At 41.1% G+C, this 23,053-nt stretch overlaps 1 protein-coding gene across 1 annotated transcript in view; it reads right to left on the bottom strand.

The window, feature by feature from the left end:
- The window catches only part of pamr1a (peptidase domain containing associated with muscle regeneration 1a), a 34,671-nt gene extending 11,886 nt beyond the window's left edge, over positions 1-22,785 (bottom strand). Inside the window, exons 1-9 of the mRNA XM_034103609.1 lie at positions 22,544-22,785; positions 16,968-17,129; positions 7,818-7,943; positions 6,263-6,377; positions 5,724-5,941; positions 3,926-4,123; positions 3,623-3,817; positions 3,161-3,227; positions 1,049-1,311 (exon numbers count right to left, since the gene is read on the bottom strand). Of these exons, the coding sequence (XP_033959500.1) occupies positions 1,049-1,311; positions 3,161-3,227; positions 3,623-3,817; positions 3,926-4,123; positions 5,724-5,941; positions 6,263-6,377; positions 7,818-7,943; positions 16,968-17,129; positions 22,544-22,649 (1,450 nt within the window). The 5' untranslated portion in view covers positions 22,650-22,785. The remainder of the gene's footprint in view (positions 1-1,048; positions 1,312-3,160; positions 3,228-3,622; positions 3,818-3,925; positions 4,124-5,723; positions 5,942-6,262; positions 6,378-7,817; positions 7,944-16,967; positions 17,130-22,543) is intronic.
- Positions 22,786-23,053: the final 268 nt, after the last annotated feature.

Raw genomic sequence — 23,053 nt, 5'->3', positions numbered from 1 at the left:
TTAGAAGAAAGAGATTTTAAAAAATACAGATTTCAGTATTCTGAGGCTCGAAGCCCCATTTCTTTTCCTCAAAGACGACAAAAAAAGTCCGACATTATACGATTTAAAATAAAAACAAATAAATAAAAAGATAAAACACTGGCATGTAATTTACGTTAGAATAAATAGAATGGTTTTGAATAATAGATGAGAGTAAAATCTACTTCACTTTACAGCCCCGCCCACTTTTGGGGAAACCAACGCTGTCATTTGAACGGCGATCACGCCTGAAGCCACAGAGCTCTTCTGTTACTGTCCTTTCTTCTTAGAGGAAGTACAGAAACACGTAACTCTGGATTTGTTTTAATGTTTGAGGTGCAATAAACGACACAGCAGCTTTTTGTCATGTTAAAACTATTATTTTCTGCCTCGCTCATGAGAGTAACAGCTGGCGAAATTACAGCCTCGCCTACTGATTTTAATTTAACCATATATCGAGCCCGATTGTCGATTTCAAAGGTGTGCTCTAAAATGATATTTATAAATAACTATTATCATTATTATAAGCAAGACAATAAATGGCAAAGATATGTAGAAAATAAACGTATTTAAGATACGTTCATAACGAACGTAACGTAGGAGTAAATACGTTTCTAGCTAAACGTAATTCAGAATGCAGTTTAGTTCTGTGGGAACGTAATTTTTAGGAGACAGGGTTGGCACGAGATAAGTTTGTGCACAGATGTACAGTACTACGGCTTCCACAGATGACATTTTTGTATGGATTTTTTGTCAAAGCACTTAAGATATTCATTGCTATCGGGATGTTTAGAGCATTCCATGGAATATAACAAAAAGTGTATCTCGAGCCGGTCTCTGAAACTTACCTACCCCACCTTTAAGAGTCATGAAAATTGTGAGTTAACTTATAAACAATATCTGTCTAACGATTACTCTCCATAAAGTATTGGTTGAAACAGGTTCAGCTTTTTAATTTGCATTTCAACTACTTTTGATAAAGTCTCACTCTATAGTTCAATAGCTGGGTCTATAATGTTGCTGCTCTCACCTGGTGAGCAGGAAATATGGCGACCACTCCACCTGCCAGATCTCAGACAGGTGCGTCGGGTGCTACCTGTGGGGCGATATAGCGGGGAGGAACATTTGTACCCAATCCTTGTGTGCACTGGGTGAAAACCTTTAGGAAACTCCAGGAAACCGGTGTCGTCTTTTTCTGACTGTTTATTCAATTTGAGTTGAATAAAGCCAGCTGATAAAAGATCATGCATGTTGTATCTTGATGAAAGGGGGATTCTTTGGTCTGGATTCTCGCTGTGGAAAAGATCAAATCTGTTATTCGCTATGTTTCTAACAGTATACTATAATAATAATAATAATAAATTACATTTATAAAGCGCTTTTCCTGGTGCTCAAGGCGCTTACTATGCATACTTACAGATTGTTCTAGAGCTTTCAACCACATCTTGTTGCCTTTATAAGCAAACTGATTGCTAATTTCCTTGTGCAAATTTAGATTTTTGGTCAAACTACCATTTGGAAGGTTAATGATGAACCTCCAATCACTACTTATTTAATATATACTACTGTAATAATAATATAATACTATAATATAATAATAATAATAATAATAATATAATATAATACTACTTATTTAATCACTACTTACTTATTATAGCCTACTTGTTCGCGTTAGTGAAAAATAAAAATGAAACAGAGGAATTTTTTGTTTTTTTAACCTGTTAAGCCCCAAAGACCCCCTCGGCAGGTCCTTTTTTTATGACACTGTGTCTCAGGGGATCTTAATATTTAAGAACCTATTAATGTGTTATACCAGATTAACGAGAATAATCTCAGCTAATTGACGATACAAACCATTTTTACCAAAACAAAACACAAGAATCACTCAAATTTCTTGGCACTCACATAAGCAATAACCTCAAATGGAAGACCAACCACATCTACAAAAAAGCCAACCAAAGGCTATTCTTTCTGCGGCAGATCAAGACATACAGAGTGAGGAAACATCTCCTAATCCAGTTCTACACAGCCATCATCCAGAGTATCCTCACATCATCCATCACAGTCTGGTACATCAGTTCAGACAACCTCTCCCGGAATAAACTTCAACGTATCGTCAATAAAGCATCAAAAATCACCTGCAGTCCCCTTCCATCACTCGAATCACTTCACCACCAACGAACTGTCACAAGGGCAAAGAAAATCATTTCTGACCCCTCCCACCCAGCTCACCATGTCTTCCAGCTTCTGCCCTCAGGGATGCGCTACAGGTCACTGTCCACCAAAACCGCCCGCTTCAAACACAGCTTCTTCCCCTTTGCAATACAGACACTAAATGGACTCTAAATAACCCCTATGAACAATAACAATCCACCACACCTTGAACTTTATGTTATGATATGTTGCCGTGTGCTGTGTGTTGTACTTTTTATTGTCTGTTCAACATTGTATGTTGAATTGTATGGAACAAACTGTAATAATCTGCACTGAACACGAATTCCACCAGCCTGGCTGTGTGGTCATTAAAGATTCTAATCTAATCTAATCTAAATCTCATAAGAAGCATCTAAATGACCCCTGAGTGAAAAATGCTAACGCACTTTGGCACAGAACTCAAGATAAAAGATACCCTTATTACTTATCGTAGCTGCACATATAAGATATCCGATTAAAGCTGAGGTTCCACAGATTATTTAGAAGAAGTGTTTTTTTTTTGCTAAATCTCTCTAAAAATGTCAAATTTCACTTGTTTGGCATCAATTTTGATACAGGGTACTTATTATATGTTGTAGTTTGGATTCCTAAAGCTTTTACTGTACCATCCCATCATTCAAGGGTGGTTTTCACTATAAGTTTTTTTTTTTTTTTTTGAGCGGACACAATAATTTACATTTTTTTACTGTGTTCAATCTGAATTTAATTTAAAATAAAAACATCTATATTGATTCTTCTGACACTTCTACATCCAACTCACCGATGTAACCTTGCTTTGAGAAAAAAGATTATTAATGTAACCCTTTTAGAAGTGAAGATATGGTCATTTGTTCTGGGAATGTCATTGTTGAGCCTGAGACCTGAAAAACAGGCTCGGGGCTTAAATAATGCTGCTATAGACTGAGTTAACAAAACAGGATCTAAGTACCTTGATATCCGATGTGGCTTCACAACAATTTGTCGCACAAGTTCCGACACCTTGGGCTCCCGACATGCTGTAGGGGCAAATAAAGCAGGAGACTCATTGTATGGGTATCGCTTTATGAATATCCTCGACATTAACAATATGACTTTAGTAGCATGAATAATTGTAAGCATGTATTATTTAGAGGATATTGAAACAATTCTATGCATACATTAAAAGGGACTAATTTGTTTGTTGAAAAATTATTTATTAATATTATTATATCAACATATATATTAGCGCTCTCATTTTTACTTTTTCACTCAGGAAAATGTGGCTTTCCAGGTATAAGGCTGTCACATAAGCAAACGACCTCCAGCATGTTGGACACATGTTGTACAGTCCTTACATTGTAATGATGCGGAAAATAGGCTACTTTGGGTATGTAACATTTTATTCCCAACCCTAATGTCTGAAAACAGCTACCTCTCAAACACCTGGGTGGCCTGCTACTCCAGGATCCATTAGAGAGGCAGGTACTCTGGAGGTTTCCAATTAGGATGTAAGAGTTTTTACAGAAAAACCCAATGGTTTCTTCACCTCCAGCTGTGTCACTAGCAGGTCTGTGGTAGCCATTGAGCAATTTAGAGGGAGGGGCACACCGGACTCTGCTTGTTCGGCCTGCATGAATTATGTGTTTGAGACAAAGACAAATAATTGTGTGGGTTTTAAACCGGAAAAACATCAGACATAAGAACCAGGTGCCAATTGGTGGAAAGTGGAGTTTACCTTTGACACACATGGGAACTGTGCCACTCCATGTGCTATTAGGCAGACAGATCCTCTGCTGGGAGCCTATCAGTGTAAAAGGTAGATGACACCGGTAATGTACAGATACAAGCTCCTCCTTTGATCCATAAAAAGGCAGCAAATTCCCATTCACAGGTTTCTCTGGAAGTATACACTCTGGATTATTGGTGGCTGAACCTGTGAAGATAATTTGTGGGTGATACCTCCATTCCAATGAAAATCACAATAGGTACAGCCAAAATGTTTACAGTTCACCGAGTTCACAAAACGGTTCAAATCTCATCAATCCTCTTATTGAGCTACTGATCCAGATTTGTTGAAAAACTGCTGTGGTATGTAAACACTTTTTCTGCCTTAAAAGGAAAACATTTAAGTTGAGTTACCTCTTGCTGTGGCAATCACTGATTGGATAAGCAACCATTCCGTTTATGATGTATAGTTCTCTCAAGAAGACCTAACTTTTTCAAAATTATGTTTGTAGGGAAGTAAAGATTGTTGTTTTGATATATTGTGGAAAACTGTTTTAGCAGAAGGTGAATGCTTGAAACATGCACTAAAGCCCAGCAGTTGGTTGTTGTATACATTTCTTGAGATTATCTAACTAGATCTTATTCATTTTCTCAACGAGATCCAGTATTTATTACTTTGACATTCATGTTCGATACATTTTTGGCAGATGATTCTAATATTGCTGTATTCACCGCATGAGCAATTTGCTTATTAAATTATTACGTACACAGTAAAAAGACTAATAGCCCCAGGATACTGCCCTGGAGGCCACCAAAAGTTAAAGTTTTCCAGCACAAAAACGATACATTTTCCCCCCCAATAATTGATTATATGCTAAAATACTTTAACCTTTCTTTGGCTTATTAAAATAAGCTTTACTTTAATATTGCTAAGAGGGGCACTAAAAGTGTTAAGAATTGTGATCGTAACATTGTGATAATGTTCAGGTTAGCTATAGCAAAAGTGTTCCAGAGGGGAAAAACTGGATAAATGGGATGTACGTTTGATGCATGATTTTATTCAAAGGGGGCAAATGGGGAGGGATGAAAGTGATAAATCTGTGTCGCTGACTGTCCGTCTCACATCACTGCATTGTATTGGAGCCTGCTCACACACACAGCAGAATATAATAAAAAAAAAGTCCTGGAGCAAACATGGTGCATGCACTCAAAGAGATGTGCTGCATGCATGAAGGCAGAGCAAAGCATTATATGTATCATGTACTCATGAAGGAAGAATCAAAGTAAGTACCTGCAGTATAATAATAATAATAATAATAATACATTTGATTTATACAGCACACTTTAAAGACAACGTCATCTCAAGGTGCTTCACAAAGCTATAAGGAGAACATAATAAAATAAATAAAATAAAAATACATCTAAAGGAGCATATTGAATAAAATACGATAATATAAAAAACTAAAATAAAAGGTTAAGAGCATAAAAGGTTTTAAAAATATATATTACATTTTTTTTTTAAATATATATATATATCCTGAATGACAATAAATCAGACTGATATATTCCAGATAGATAGATTCCAATCCAGATATTAAATGACCTTCGATGCGGAGTGTGTGGAAAAATACCACACATTATGATGCATGAGAATAATTTAACAATACCTTTACTGCAAAAACACACCTGAACATTTTTTTATAGTGTGATGATTTTCATGTACTTGTATAAGATTGCATCATACTGATGTGTAATTATTTTAATTTGTCTTATGTGAAAGAAGCATTACTAACAACAATTATACCTGCCTGAACTTTCCTGAAATGTCAGAACAAAGCCTTCAAAGTTGTTGAATCCATCTGAAGAGAACAGGATGTGCACGTTGTTCCCAGAGCTTTTAATTGGAGGAGGCAGCTGATCCCCACAAAATCTTCCAATCACAGGGGAGCTCAAATTGTTGCCGTCACGCAACTCAACATAGTCATAACGACAGTTATGGTCTGACTCCAGGCTGAGCAGTGAAAACCTGCAGCATAACCAAACACATATTATGTACTTTTTTTAAACAATTTAAAAGGCTTAAACGATGAATGTATCTGTGACACTCCCCATGTTGAAGTCTCTACATTTGTGATGTAAACTATGTTTTTCTTGCATGCCTCTGGTGAATGTACCAGTGTTTTAAACAATAAGGTTACAGTGAAAAGGCACTGTTTGGGAAGTACAGAATATACAATTTGGATTTGCTGCTCAAGTTATATGCGAGTGTCTAAACTGATGTTTTGATAAAATGGTATTGTTGGTAAAGACAGACACAGTTCATGGACGTGTTAAAACATTGACCCACCTCAGCTCGATGCTGCTGTCCCTCCCCACTTGCACTGTCCATTCACACAGAGTGTTTGTTGGGTAACTCTCCATGGATATGTGACCCTGGGCCCGTTGAATGACGTCTCCACATGCTACCAACAAGAGAACTGTAATCACTTTCACTTGGTAAATGCATACTTTAATTCTCAACAAATGTGTGTTTATCACAGTAGCACTGAGTATTGGTACAGTTGAAAGCAGGATCAGTAATGTGGCATGCTGTTTAAGAGGGCAGATCATTTCCAAAAAGATTATTGGGATGACGGGATACAACGAGCCACTTCAAAAACCATGATTATAAACATCATGCTGGGAGTCATGCTGTTATGTGTGTTTTTCAGATGAATACAAAAGCTGAACAAGATATTAAATGTTCAACAAATTGAGTTCTCTCAGTCCTTGCTGCTAAAAGGGACTGGGGTGAAGGTTGACACTTGGGTTTAATTTGACATTTACTGGTTAAAGATTTTCAAATGTTTAACAATTTAACCATTCACAAACATGTTTGCAAACACTGCTACCTTAACAGATAATGAAAATCATGCAGCCTTTACATTTGAATGATTGGCCACTTTACCTATAAAGACTCTAAACTGCTTATCTAGGACAATTGAGGTTGAACATAAGCTTCTCCTTATTTATTTAAACTAGTAGTACGTGAGAGAATGGCATTACAGGGCCAATTATGGGCCATCAACGATAACAATTGTAAAATGTAATGAGCATTTAACCAGCAGGTAAACTGGTTTTCTTTCCACTATGAATAGCAACATGTCACTAGTACATAATGTGCCTTATGGGAGTTGCTGTAGCTCGATGTGTTTTCAATTTTTAACAACATTTAAATGTAGCCATTATATCTTCATTATTTTTGAATTACATGTATTTATTTTTCACTGAAGCTTGTCAGAAACCAAACCAAAAAACGTTGGCGCCACCTAGTGTTCAAAATGTGTTTTACAGATTTGGTGCAGCAATCTGAACACTGTGAACCACAGCTTATAATCATTATGTGATGGATCATTAACTTACAATAGGCTTATAATTAAAACAGTTCCAATAAATATTTACAAATGCTGGATAAACAATTTTTTAGAGGCGTTGTAATACATTAAGCAGTTTTACATTTATCAGATATTGCCTGTTTTCAAGAGCCCTATCATTGTGGAATGAGCACCTTGCATAGAGACTTAACTATTCATTTCACTTGTTGACTTTATATTAGATTCTGCATGTAATTTATTACATTTTAATCAAAAAATGTAAGAATGCATTCAGCCGAAGAGTTGTGCGGATGTTATAAAAGAAAACACTTATAGAACACTCCGGAATTTCCCCATGGGTATTACTTAAGGTCAATCTTATCTTATCTTGTTCACAACTGCATCAATGTGTATTTCCAAAATATATTTACCTTGTGCACCATATTTTCTCATATCAGCAATTTGATTCAGAATATTCGGCCTACATAAATGGTACTGTGCCAAAAAGAGTCTCACATACTGCATTCAAGCAACCATACAGTAACTCACTTTTACAGTCCCCTCCACTCCAGCCTTGGCGACACTCTGTGCAATACTTTCCATTGACGAAGAAGTCGTCATTAGCTTTCCATGTTCCATTGTGGCAAGCTTTACAGTTCTCAAACAGACTGCAGCCTGGCAAAGACAAAGGCAAAAAGAAGATTAAAGGTGGGGTAGGTACGTTTCAGAAACCGGCTCGAGATACACTTTTTGTTATATTCCATGGAATGTTCTTAACATCCCGATAGCAATGAATATCTTAAGTGCTTTGACAAAAAATCCATACAAAAAATGTAATCTGTGGAAGCCGTAATACTATAAAAAGTACAACCAATCCGTTTAGCCGCCCTGTCTGTCAGCCTTCCATCTCGTGCACGCACAAATGTATCTCGTGCCCCTCATTGGGCGTGCATTGCCCAACAGTCAAGCCAAGATGGCTGATGGTGTGTGTCGTGACTCGGTAGCTCCTGATTCAAACCACCGGCCTCGATTAAAACCTACAATATACAAGACTGTTGACGGCCTAGTTATTGTAGAGGATGAGTTACTCAACTTCCTGGCGGTTAAAATTAAAACTATGACCCAGGACGAGATAGTCCTTGTAGCCTCTAACACCTTTGAATCCGAATGGATCGAGACTTCTAAAAAGACGTTGTTTGAACTCTGTCCTGAAACCAATCAGCGGTGTGTGGCCTTTAAAGGCAACCAGAAGGATACAAACAATATCAAAAGCTGTCTAAAAGTGCTAAATGAATGCGGTGAAAATATCCCCCGTTTTGTCTCCCACTACCTGGATGAGCTGCCGCCTGTTACGTTTAACAACCTGGATGTGTCCAACCTGCTGAGCAAGATGGAGCGACTGCACAGCGAGGTTTGCGCATTAAGACACGTAGTGGAAGTTCAGGCAGATATCGGTGAGAACCTGCGTGCTGTGGCTGCGACCATGGACAGCAGAGTTGCTGCCGTAGAACGCCAGTTGGAGCCGAGTCATGGTGGAGGACTGGCTGTACCAAGTGACGCGGAAACTACCTGTGGGAGCGCTCAGGGTGATGGCCAGAGATGGGGTCGTTACTAAAAAAAAGTAATATATTACATATTACTTTGTAACGCGTTACACCCAACTCTGGTGATGGCCAGGATGGTGCGGTGTCGGTGAAGGATGCGAGCCCCCCCGGCTCTTCTACTGATGTACATCCCAACTGTGTTGACCCGGTTGCTGCGTCAGGGACCGTGAGTGCCTGTGTGAGCCCTGGAGGAACTGCGGTAAATTCGCAGGTAGGTAGTCAAGTTGTGAAACAGGGCTGAGGTCGGAGGAATAGGGCTGAGGGCCAGCCTGCCTTATCTAAACAGCTTGTTGGGAAACCTGAACGGAGGATGCCTAAGCCTATTGTTGGCACTGCTGCACAAGGGAATATAAAAGTGATCCGTACGAAGTTGGTGAGTGTTTTTGCTACCAAATTCTCGCCAGACCTTGACGCTGAGACACTGTCTGAATATCTAACTGAACAACTCGGCCGTGATGTTAACTGTCACCGTATTGACACTGCGAGCAGCAGATATAGCTCGTTTAAAGTGTGTGCTGAGTGCAATGAAGTTGTGGAGATGTTTAACCCAGAACTCTGGCCTGAAGGCTCAGTTGTGAGGCGATACTATGAACCACGTAAAGCGGAGGTGATAGGGGCTAGCAGAGCTAGACCATTTGCTGGTGCGAGGGTACTGACTGGGGCTACGGCTGAGCTGCTTAGCTAAACGTTATGCGGGTTGGATCATTTAACTGTCGCGGGCTGCGCCTGGGCAACAGCGCTGCTGATAGGATCCGACGTGTAGTGGTGGACAACTTGCTACAAAAATGTGACATTTTATACTGGCAAGAAACTTTCTTACCAAAGCAGGACTTGGGAAAGTTGAACTCTCTTAATGACAATTTTCACGGGGCTGGTGAGTCCACTACGGACCTATCTCTGGGAATAGTGAGAGGAAGGATAGCAGGGGGCGTGGCTATCCTGTGGCACAAAAAGCTGGACACTGTCATTAATGTCATCAGGCTTGAAGTTGACTGGTGTATTGCTGTACAGATCAAAATGAATAACAAGGAGTTTAGCATTCTCAATGTATATACACCATATGAGTCACAGCATAATGAAGATGAATACCTGAACAGACTTGCTTTTATACATTCTTTTATTGTTGATAATCATTCCTCCAGTGTTTATGTAGTGGGTGATATGAATGCTGACATATCAGACAAAAGGTCCTTGTTTGCTAAGCATATGCTACAGTTTTGTGATGATAACAATCTTATATTATCAAGCCAAATACTTCTGCCTACAGATAGCTATTCATATATAAGCGAGGCCTGGCATACAACTTCATGGCTTGACCATTGCATAAGCACTGCTAATGCCCATAACATTGTAAGATCAATTGAGATTGTGTATGAGGCATCAATGTCAGATCACATTCCTTTTGTAATGTCACTAGATGATGATAGTCTCCCTGAGATGTCTCAGGAGGTTAAAAATGCCTGTACCACTAAAGTGGACTGGTCCAAGCTCACAAATGAGGATAGTACTATGGGAGAACTGATGTCCTATTGAGTGATGTATATCTACCCAAAGTGGCAACTCTGTGTGTTGATGTGGGTTGTAATGAAAGCTCTCACCGTGAAGACCTCTGTAACATGTATGATTGTATTGTGGGAGCTGTATGGGAGGCCAGTAGACCGTGCTGTACCTACTCTGGGAAAAGACACAACGTCAAGCCAGGGTGGAATAAACATGTGGCTGATCAATATGCTGAAGCCAAGAATGCTTTTGGGGCCTGGGTCCAGGCAGGAAGGCCCAGAGAGGGGCCTGTCCTGGATCTCAAAAAGCTTACAAATGCTATATATAAATATGCAGTTCGTTATGTCAACAAACATACAGAAGCATTGAGAGCGGACTCTATGGCTGAAAAGCTCCTTCATAATGATGTGACTGGCTTCTGGAAGGAGGTGAGAGCTCTGAACAGGGCCAGTACGTCGTTACCATGTACCATAGAGGGAGGATCTGGAGCCCATAACATAGCTGAGTTGTGGAGGCAACATTACTCTACTATACTTAATTGTGTTAAAAGTGACCCCTACAAAGTTGGTAGTGTTGTGAAAAGTGACACAGTGGGAATCACAGCTAAAGAGGTTTATCGAGCAATTGCACAGCTAGCTGATAACAAAGCCGCCTCTGACCGAATAACTGCAGAGCAGCTTAAACTGGCAAGCCCGAAGGTTGCAGTTCTTCTTGCCATTTGTTTTACCGGCCTCATGGTGTGTTGCCAGACTCCATGTTGACTGTTACTTTGGTCCCTGTCATTAAGGACAGAGCGGGCAAGGTAGGGAGCTTGGATAACTATAGACCAATTGCTCTAGCCAGTGTGTTATCCAAAGTCCTGCCTGGAATGAATGTTGTTAGATAGACTATGTTCTTATTTATGTACCTCAGATAACCAGTTTGGCTTCAAGGCTAAGCATGGTACTGAGCTATGCATCTATGCTTTGAAGGACATGGTAGAAACATATAGAAGACAGAATTCCACTGTTCTGATTGGTTTCATTGATGCCTCTAAGGCTTTTGACCGAGTTAACCATCATAAACTGTTTTTAAAATTGAGACAAAGAGGTGTGCCTAACAGTATAATCAGGATCCTGGCTTATTGGTATGCCAACCAGAGCATGCGGATCAAATGGGGGAATGCAGTCTCTGCGCCATTTGGTGTAGGTAATGGAGTCCGCCAGGGGGGGCTCCTCTCACCATGCCTTTTTAATATCTATATGAATGATCTATCAGATGATTTAAGTGTCTGTAAAACAGGGTGTGTGATTGGTAATGTGATTGTAAACCATCTTATGTATGCCGATGATCTGGCAATTGTTTCTCCTAGCAGTGCTGGTTTTCAACAGTTGCTAAATGTGTGTTCTGATTACGGAGTCAAATTTGATGTTAAATACAATGCTAAGAAGAGCGCTGTAATGATCTGCAGAGCAACAGGGGATAAGAACCTTTGTTTTCCAACATTCTACCAATCAGGACAGGTGCTGTCTGTTTGCTGTAACACTAAGTATATGGGACACATCATCACAGATGAAATTGATGATGATGATGATGATGATGATGATGATGATGATGATGATGATGATGATGATGATGATGATGATGATGATGATGATGATGACATGTATAGACTGCGGCGTGTCTTATATATACAAGCCAACATGTTGGCTAGAAAATTCTCTTGGTGTTCAGATAAGGTTAAGGTGAACCTCTTTAGAGCTATATTGCACTCCTCTCTATACTGCCCCCTTGTGGGTCAAGTATAAGAAGGCGAGCCTCCGGAAGCTCCAGGTTGCATATAATGACTGTTTGCGTATACTGCTTAGAAAACCAAGGTGGTGCAGTGCAAGTGAAATGTTCTGTAATGCACGAGTCAACACGTTCCATGCTCTTTTGAGAAATCTGATGTACAAATTCATCTGTCGATTGAATGTTTCTCATAACTCTGTCATTATGCTGCTTTCAAATCCGTGTTTCAGTGCTGTACGATACCAGTCACCTCTGTGGAAACATTGGTATAATTGCCTTTTTTTAGTTTGCATTTGAGTGTTGTATGTTTTGTAATAATGGACCAAGAGTCTCTTTAAATAAAGATGATGATGATTGCAGCAGTACTTCAATGACTCGTCGCCAGCAACAGGCGGCCACTTTCACCATGGCAGAGTTAGGTTCAACATCGTCTACTGGTGGCAAAAGAAATAATGTAACGGAGCAAATTAGGAACAAAAACAAAGTGGAAACTAGGAGAATTCAAACCAGAGTCAATATCGGAGTTGCTTTTCAACGGTAGCGACTACTGATGGAACACATGGGGGTTATTCCCTATCTTTATTCAAGAGCGTGGTATTTAAATTTGAGAGCATACTTTATGTATTTATTTCCCTCAAACTCTGTCCTCGCACTCAAATAGTGCCTGCTTGCACTTAGATTTGCTCTGCTTCTGCTCAAACTGTACGCTTGCACTCAGATATATTGCTGCTTACAGATTTGTTCTGCTCTCAGATTTATTCTGTGCGCGCTCGAAACTTTTGTCCAACAATCCTGTCAAAATCCCTCAACCAATAGGAGGCCAGGTGTCCTTGCGGGTGCGTTCGCTTTACTTGTTACAGCGTCCCGTAAGGGCGGTTACTCTTTGGTTTGTCTTTGGTGCGATGACAGGGTTTGAGTGAAGGAAATCAATAAAGTATGCTCTCAAATTTAAATACCACGCGCTTGAATAAAGATAGGGAATAACCCCCATACACACCGAGTTGAAATCTGACGCCGTGGTCGCTCTTTTTCTCTTGGACAGGTAATTATCTGTTTTGTATGGTTTACAATTCCCCTGAACTATTATGGGGGTTATTCCCTATCTTTATTCAAGAGCGTGGTATTTAAATTTGAGAGCATACTTTATGTATTTATTTCCCTCAAACTCTGTCCTCGCACTCAAATAGTGCCTGCTTGCACTTAGATTTGCTCTGCTTGTGCTCAAACTGTAAGCTTGCACTCAGATATATTGCTGCTCAGAATTATTCTGTGCGCGCTCGAAACTTTTTCTGCTCTCAGAATTATTCTGTGCGCGCTCGAAACTTTTGTGCAACAATCCTGTCAAAATCCCTCAACCAATAGGAGGCCAGGTGTCCTTGCGGGTGCGTTCGCTTTACTTATTACAGCGTCCCGTCAGGGCGGTTACCCTTTGGTTTATAAACTCCAGCCCTCCACGGCTTTATAACATGTAGCCTACTTCACTTCGCTGTACAACTTTTTTTTGGGGGGGGGGGGTGTAAGCACAGTTAGTACATGTTTATAAAACGGACAATTCAAATCAAGCAATCTGATGTTTCTTAGTCGTGATATAATGAGCGTATATCCCGGGTATAATTGTAGTTACTTTTCACAAGTCAGTATCCCTCCGCGTCTGAGAACCGTGGTATGATATGATTACAACTGTTACATTACGTCCGTCACGAAACTAACTAACTAACAAAGCTTAAAATGGAAACATTTAAGGTTAACTTCGACCTCCGGGGTGGCCTTACTATGGAGGAGTGGATTGAGAAGTGCCTATCTCCAGAAAAAAAAGCACCTAAACGACGACAATGCTGTCTGTCTATTATGTTCTCTAGCTGTTATTGTTGTTGCATAGCAACCACCTCGCACTATGTTTTGTGCAGAAGGCAACGGAGGGACTATTTTATTTTGAACATCATTATTTAATAATAAAAACTATTTAAATTGGAGTGTGTGGTGACCACCTATTTAACCACTGGGTCATAATTCAAACCTGGAACTACAGTTGCGGTTATTGTTCCCACACGGACATGTTATGGGTTACCTATAAATAGGTGTGCCCTCTTGGCTCTGTCTCTTGTCGACCCGGGCTGCGACCCGACAACATGTCCTTTGCAGCATGTGAATAAATAACTATTCTTGCACCTTCCTTGCACCGCCTCTGACTCCATATCTCTCGGCACTACACTGGTGACCCTGACAAGTCTCGAGAAGTTTCCGGGACAGACCCGAACACGGCAAAAGGAACTCATGTTTCTTTCTCGAAATGCCGGGGATTTTTGGAATCGTCCGTGGCTGCCACCGTCACGCGGACTGAGGCTCGGTGCGCGCCCCGCAGAAGAGCTGGGGACGTTGCTCGCCGTTCCCGCATCAGCCTTCCATCCAACAGGGGGTCGATGCACGACCTGCTGGGTCGACCAGCAACTCGATTGCTACCTCGTGGGCTTGTTTCTTCGGGGCTTGCGGCTGCACGTCCTGGCTGCGCTAGCTGACGACGACTAGCGGCTAACCACGAGGGGCTAATAACGGCTAGCAGCTACCGACGACAGCTAACAACGGCTAACAGCTAACGACAACTAGCAGTGGCAGCTAACGGCTAACAACGACAGCTAACAACGGCTAACAGCGGCAGCTAACGGCTAGCAACTAACGACGTGTTGACATCTGACTGTTAACAATTTTTTTCCGGTGCCGGAGAGGAGGTTCGACCAGCCGGTTGACCTCATGTGGACACTCATTTTTTTCACCACCTCGACGGCGGTTCCAGACGCCACTCACGGTATCATCGACGCCTGGGTGGTGCACTCCTGGACCCCCTCTCGCCTCGACAGTTCCGGACGTCGCCCATGCTCCATCGGCCCATGGGTGGCGCGCTCCGGGACCTGTCTGGCCTCTCCTGCTTCCCGGTGATGCCTCAGCACCTGCTGAGGACTTCATGCCCGCCGCCGCGGCACGTCTGCCTGCGGCCGGGTTGTGCTCCTTCCTCCCGGGGGGACTGCTCCTCTCTTCCGGGGATACCTCGACGCCTGCCGAGGACTTCATGCCCGCCGCCGTTGTGCGTCTGCCTGCGGCCGGGTTGCCCTCTCTTCCGGGGATACCTCGACGCCTGCCGAGGACTTCATGCCCGCCGCCGTTGTGCGTCTGCCTGCGGCCGGGTGGCCCTCTCTTCCGGGGATACCTCGACGCCTGCCGAGGACTTCATGCCCGCCGCCGTTGTGCGTCTGCCTGCGGCCGGGTTGCCCTCTCTTCCGGGGATACCTCGACGCCTGCCGAGGACTTCATGCCCGCCGCCGTTGTGCGTCTGCCTGCGGCCGGGTTGCCCTCTTTCCTGCTGGGTTCTTCGCAACACCTAGTGCGGCCCCCTTACGACGGCCCGCCCTCGGTGTGGGTGCCCTCGCCCTCGTTAGGGCCCCTGCCCTCTCCTGCGGCCCCACCCTCCTCGGCCCTTGTGGTGCTTCCTCCACGGACGTGGGGATATATTTTTTTGTTGCCATGTTTGAATTCTGGGGGGGCTTGTGTGGTGACCACCTATTTAACCACTGGGTCATAATTCAACGCTGGAACTACAGTTGCGGTTATTGTTCCCACACGGACATGTTATGGGTTACCTATAAATAGGTGTGCCCTCTTGGCTCTGTCTCTTGTCGACCCGGGCTGCGACCCGACAACATGTCCTTTGCAGCATGTGAATAAATAACTATTCTTGCACCTTCCTTGCACCGCCTCTGACTCCATATCTCTCGGCACTACAAGTGTGTATTTTTCTTTCACATTGCCAGCCACACGTGGTAACCGTTTTATAAATGCAATAGCTCACTTCAGGCTGTGATATACGAATATCTATCGACACTCCGCTTCGCGTCGGGCCGAACCAAGCCGTAGCACAACAGTGCTGGAGCAGAACAACAGTCTGGAGGAAGAAGTGGGCCGGTCGGAAAATTCACTAGCAATCCCCCCTCCCAGAGCTCTATATATGGCGCTGCCCCCTCCTCCCGTTGACAATTTACTAGCGATAACGAGGGCCGGTCGAGATTCTCGGGCTGATTTTTAGTCCCAGTACGCCACTGAACGTAGCTATTATGTAGGGTGCTGGTATATATATATATATATATATATATATATATATACTAACTGTGCTTCCCCCCCCCCCCCCCCCCCAAACCAAAAGTTGTAAATCAAACAAGTGAAGTAGGCTACATGTTATAAAGCCGTGGAGGGCTGGAGTTTATAAACCAAAGAGTAACCGCCCCGACGGGACGCTGTAATAAGTAAAGCGAACGCACCCGCAAGGACACCTGGCCTCCTATTGGTTGAGGGATTTTGACAGGATTGTTGCACAAAAGTTTCGAGCGCGCACAGTATAATTCTGAGAGCAGAAAAAGTTTCGAGCACGCAAAGAATAATTCTGAGCAGCAATATATCTGAGTGCAAGCGTACAGTTTGAGCACAAGCAGAGCAAATCTAAGTGCAAGCAGGCACTATTTGAGTGCGAGGACAGAGTTTGAGGGAAATAAATACATAAAGTATGCTCTCAAATTTAAATACCACGCTCTTGAATAAAGATAGGGAATAACCCCCATAAACTATATAGCCAACCTAAGTCATGTGCGCGTTCATGTGTGTTGGAGGAGGTGCTCTGTAAGGAAGTCTGAAGGAAGGGGCGGATTCTTTTCGGCTGTGTACTTTCAAATTTGAGTGCACTCGAGCCGGTTTCTGAAACTTACCTACCCCACCTTTAAGTATTGAATGTAATAGATTATAACAAATAATATAATAACAGTATGGGTTGATGAGAGTGTACCTGGGTGATAGATACAGGGGTCACACTCATCCAGAGCATTGCGGCAGCAGGGGACAGTGTAGCCAACCCTCGACCCTTTTGAGGGACAGCGACACTGGATCAGCTGGTACTCACAACACGGACGACACATGGCGTTCCACTGAAAGCTTGGGCAGTTGTCCCCTGTAAGAAATGTCGAACCAAAGCAGAGAAAGGAAGCAATAAACCTCAAATGCACCTAATGACACCTCTGACTTCTGATACTCATGATTCACAGTTCTTAGAAGGTGGATGAGGAAGACTACAGCAGATAACAAACATTTATATATGTTTAAAAAGGGCTTTCTTCTGGTGTGGTTATAGACACGCAGGAAACAGTGTTGAGGTTCAAACGTGCCTTTTTAGCATAACTTAAATGATGATGGAGATACAAAATTCTGGTCAAACACATCTATAACCAGTGTTGGGACTAACCGTTACTGTAACGCCGTTATTTTTGGCAGTAACTAGTACTCTAATGCATTACTTTTTAAATTCAGTAACTCACTTACCGTTACTACATGGTGCGATACTCCGTTACTGCATTAGTTTTATTATATAGTCAACAGCCAGGTGAACAGAGATGAGAACTGTACTTAAGTACAGTACTTGAGTAAATGTACTTAGATACTTCCTGTGTCACATGCGGAGACGGGCTGTGGGCGTGTTTGTGTTGTTTACTAACAAGACTGTCATGGCGGCGGCGGAGCTCAAGTCTAGTTTCTCCACCTGGAGATATTCTCACTATTTCACTTTTGTCGAGCACAAAGAAAAGAAAGTTTCTGTTAAATGTAAGTTGTGTCCTGGCTGGTCAAAGAGCCTATACTGCCCAAACCAGTAATTCAAATCTCTTTAAAACATCTGCAAAAACAACATGCTGGGACGGAGCTAGTAACTAAGACCGGCACAGACCCAGACTCATCCAACGCCACTCCACCTCCACCTAAGCAACAGCGGCTGGATTTTAACCGAGGGACTGCTAGCCAGGGAAAAGTCGATAAAGCCATTGCACGGTATGTTGTAGAACACATGCAGGCTATTGCTACAGTGGAGTCACCCGCTTTCAGGGAGCTAGTTAGCATGATAGCATGTCCGGGCGGCACACGGCATATGGGACGGAAAACTTTTTCCAACTACCTGGAGAAAGAATATACAAAAAGGGAAAGCCAGCTAATATCGATGCAATCCAGTATGCGTATAATGCATGTCAAGTTGATCAACAGATTGTATTATTCTGCAATGCAATAACAGTACTGAAATGAAGGCTATAAGGGCATTAATGGGAGCCCTTTTTTAAGTAACTAAAAAGTTACTTTTTACAGTAACGCATTACTTTTTGGTGTAAGTAATCAGTAAAGTAACTGAGTTACTTTTGAAATGAAGTAACTAGTAATGGTAACTAGTTACTGGTTTTCAGTAACTAGCACAACACTGTCTATAACAAATACAATCTGATCTCACCAGAATGCGTGACTCCACCACGACTCCTTAACACCACAATGCCTGGTGGAGTCACGAACTTTGTTACATTTACGTGTCGGCACCACGCAAACAACCCCAATGTAAAGTGAATAAGGCTCCTTTGTCGTGGTGCACACACGCATTTCTACAACGTCCCGCAGTGAGCTTTTATTCTATAAAACGTTTTTTTAAATCTACTTTATAGCTTGTAGTAACTCACGGGAGGCTTCTTTTACTTTATTTGTATTCATAATAATTTGAATTTAGTTACGAATTTGTGTTCTCAAAAAACAGTGCATTGTGTGTAATACAACTGTGATTTTTATTAAATTAGTTAGTTTTTAAGGAAGGCCAGAGCTTCAGCTGTGTCAAATAGATTGTTCCCTTCAGTTAACGTTATTTAAAAGATAATGATCATTTCCCCTGTATTGTATTACGAGCGTCCATTCCCATTGGATAACGGAGAATTGTACTCATTTTACAGTGATATCTGAACTACTCATCGACTAAAAAACACCACATTATCCTTGTTAATTACACAACATTGATTGGTTTGAATTGTGCACAATGCTTTTGTATTTTCCCCCTTCAATTCGGAGAAACAAAGATTTTTTCTGAGATTTTGGATGGCAGAAGACACTACACTACCCAGAATCCTCAGCTATCGTTTGGGACTACACCATGTGCTTAGCTTGACAAACCCCATGATCAGTCCTCAAGCTCTTTGATTGGTTGACCTCCAACTGCATTCCATATAAAAAAAAGGTTTCGTAAAAGAGAAAATCATACTTTATTCAGCAGTGCTTGCTTTACTCTTTGAAAGTCATCACATGAATGCACTGTAATAAATGGTTTGGCTGCATTAAATATTACACATCCGTCGTAGTTCTTTATTTATCTACAGAGATCGGGCTCAGAATAGACCGGAAACTATTCTTTTACCGTTCTGTTTTAATTTCACAATAAAGTTAGAAGTCATATTTTGTTTTGATATTATTGTTTTGTATTAACTTCTAGACCACTGGGTCATGTTAAGACCATCTTTTTGTTGTTGCTCTGGGGTTTTTCCATCACTTTTGTGTTACAAATATCAAAACAATAACAAAATAATATTCGTCGTAAACTAAACCAGAAACAGCAGTATATTTTATTTTGTTAACACTGTAAACTTTACAGCTTTTTAACCCAAACCACCTACTGGTTAAAGCACGTTATTACACGTTTAGAGTAATTGCAATGCAGGTAGATTATGTTGCTTTTTAATGACTGTTTAAAATGCCTTTTTCTTAATGTCTTTCATTTTTGTAAAGCACTTTTGAATGTGTTATATTTTATGAAAACATTTAAATATTAAGAGTACATACAAAATATTGGGAAAGTAGAAGGTCAATGATATAAATATAGAATAGAAAATATCAAGAATATACTCAAATGATATCTAGAATAAAACAGTGTAGTGCCTGATAGGAGGATGTGCTAACTAATAAGGCATTATTTAAACATTAAATAATACTTCAGGTTAAGGTCTTCTTTTAAATAGGAAAAAAGCTTTGGGGGTATCTATCTACAGATAAATATTAAGCCTGACAAAGTCTAAATTGCATGGTTTGTTTTGGAACTTGACAATCAACTTTCCTGCAATGTTAACTAAGTTGAAGCACTTATTTTAACTGATATTATACACATTAATTATGATCTTATGTATGTAGATAGTATAAGAAATGTGCAGAATACGACAGTGTAATGGTGGAGGTACACACATATTGATAGATGTCTTGTAATGCACTGTTAAGGAACCTGTGACCCAAGTTTTTCATTCATTGCATAACTACACTATTGTGTATATGATATGTCAATAAACCTTAGAAAATCTTGAAATCTTGAAAGGGATGTACAAAATAGCCATTATATACAGTCTTTAATTAACTATTAGAGAATAACGAGTAATGAATATGCTTTAAACGGATCTGCAGATAAATATGTAGTCTTCTCAAGCACCAACTATCAAATATCTCTCCTGATTGTTGGCACTTGACAATCACCTTCACTGAATTTCACTCAGGTGTAACTAAAGTCTGATTTAAGGGTTGTTTATATTTCACATCATTAATCCAAATCTGTATAGTAACTAAAATAAATGTAGTGGAGTAAAAATACCAGGTTAACCTTAAAGAAAGCCCTCAGGATTATAAAAGACCCCCATCACCCCAGCCACAAACTGTTCTGTCTGCTGCCGTCTGGCAGGCGGTACCGCAGCATCCGGACTAAAACCACCAGACACAGAGACAGCTTCATCCCACAGGCTATACGATTATTAAACACCTGAACTTAGAAACAACATCCATAACATTCATCTGGCTGCTACTTAGAAATTATGTATCTAATATATCATATTCCAATCACTTGTAGACTCTTATTGCCGTATTTCTCTATTTTTTCTGTGTAGGCCTATCTGTTTTATTGCGTAGCACTGTTGGAGGAGCCTGTGACCTAAGGGGGGGGGGGGGGGGGTAGGACACGTTTGATTCCTGTTTTGAATAGTGTGCCGTCGATGGGTTTCATTCCATTTCAAAGTCCTTTTTGACGCTCTGTGTAAACTTCGCACACTGCCACTCCAACATCCAATCACAGAGGTTGAGGACTGATCACAGGTTTGTCAAGCTAAGCACATGGTGTAGTCCCAAACGAAAGCTGAGGATTCTGGGTAGTGTAGTGTCTTCGGCCATCCTAAAACTCCGAAAAAATCTTTGTTTCTCCGAATCGAAGGGGGAAAATACAAAAGCATTGCACACAATTCAAACCAATCAATGTTGTGTAATTAACAAGGATAATCTGGTGTTTTTTAGTCGATGAGTAGTGCAGATATCACTGTAAAATCAATCGACAGTAAGGAGAATACTTACTTCCGGGTGTACAATTCTCCGTTATCCAATGGGAATGGACGCTCGTAATACAATACAGGGGACATGATAATTATCTTTTAAATAACGTTAACTAAAGGGAACAATCTATTTGACACAGCTGAAGCTCTGGCCTTCCTTAAAAACTAACTAATTTAATAAAAATCACAGTTGCATTACACACAATGCACTGTTTTTTGAGAACACAAATTCGTAACTAATGTAATTTTTACATTCTGACGAAAAATAAAAATTATTATGAATACAAATAAAATAAAAGAAGCCTCCCGTGAGTTACTACAAGCTATAAAGTAGATTTAAAAAAACGTTTTATAGAATAAAAGCTCACTGCGGGACGTTGTAGAAATGCGTGTGTGCACCACGACAAAGGAGCCTCATTCACTTTACATTGGGGTTGTTTGCGTGGTGCCGACACGGAAATGTAACAAAGTTCGTGACTCCACCACGCATTGTGGTGTTAAGAAGTCGTGGTGGAGTCACGCATTCTGGTGAGATCAGGTTGAACAAATAATGATGACAGGACAAACTCCTGAACTGTGAAATATTTTATGGCAGGTGATTTTGTTGCAGATGACACCACTATGCTCAAGCTAAACCGTGTACTATTTGCAAACCAAATCTCAAAACCTTGAGCTGCCATGGAATACTATGAACTTTGACCTGCAATGATCCACCATGTTTTCACTGCTTAAGATATGTGCCCAAACCCCCAATTTGGTTTGAATAAACGTACAACAGAGCAGTGGAAAGTGGATTGAAGCTCACAAGGAGCTATAGCTAATTGTCATCATCACAGGTTTATTTCTTCCCATCAATAATTATGGATTTCTGTGCTAAATAAAATACAAAAGCCTCCCAGATATCGAACCCTCACTAATGTGTTCAATGTCTTCATTAACTAGCTAGATTAAGGGTTGTAAATTAGCTTTACCAGGAGAAGTTACGTGTCATTCAAATGTTGGTGACGAACACAGAGTCTGTAACATGAACTGAGACAAGTCTTAACAGCAGAAGTGACTCATTGTCGAAGAATAGTTCCACAGTTAGTCAGCAATAAAGTCCACAGGCTTTTTTTATTTAAAGGTAGCAACATTTTCACAAAGAAGAGGCCATGTGATGTAAAAGCCTCTCAAATACTATTTTCAGTAACGACTAAAACAACTCCCTTATACTCACCACGTGGCCAAGCTGTTGCACAAAAACAGACATTTAGGAGTAGGTAGTAGAGTTTGTTGTCCAGAAAAGTTGATGTGCGCAATCTCCTTGTTGGGAAAGGGAGCATGCTGGCTGCCAACTCACAGCAATATGTTTCCAAAGATGTCCCAAGAATAAAGACCCAGCTCACTGTTACCAGACCTTCCCTTTTTCTCAAAATGTGACGTCGCTTTGGATGATTAATTCTTCCCTTTCAGCATAATGGACAGACATCCTTAACCCATTCCTTCCATGATGCTTTCATCTGTTTTCGCTTTGAAATTGTTCAGTTCAAATCAGTGCTAAGTCTCCAACTAGTTCCTGTTCATCTGCTCTCGTTGGGAGTCCAGAATGAGAGCTGCGTGAGGAATAGCGAAAGAGGGGAAAATACTTGTTGGCAGAGGAAGTGGAAAGTGCAATTGGGGGGAATCAAGAAATGCTAATGAGGAAAACAGTGAAGAAGGAAGTCCAGAAAAAAAACAATCCATCAGT

The sequence above is a fragment of the Pseudochaenichthys georgianus genome, chromosome 3, assembly GCF_902827115.2.
Source record: "Pseudochaenichthys georgianus chromosome 3, fPseGeo1.2, whole genome shotgun sequence".
Taxonomy (NCBI): domain Eukaryota; kingdom Metazoa; phylum Chordata; class Actinopteri; order Perciformes; family Channichthyidae; genus Pseudochaenichthys; species Pseudochaenichthys georgianus.
The sequence above is the reverse complement of the archived record's forward strand: the minus strand, read 5'-3'. Positions and strand labels throughout refer to the sequence as shown.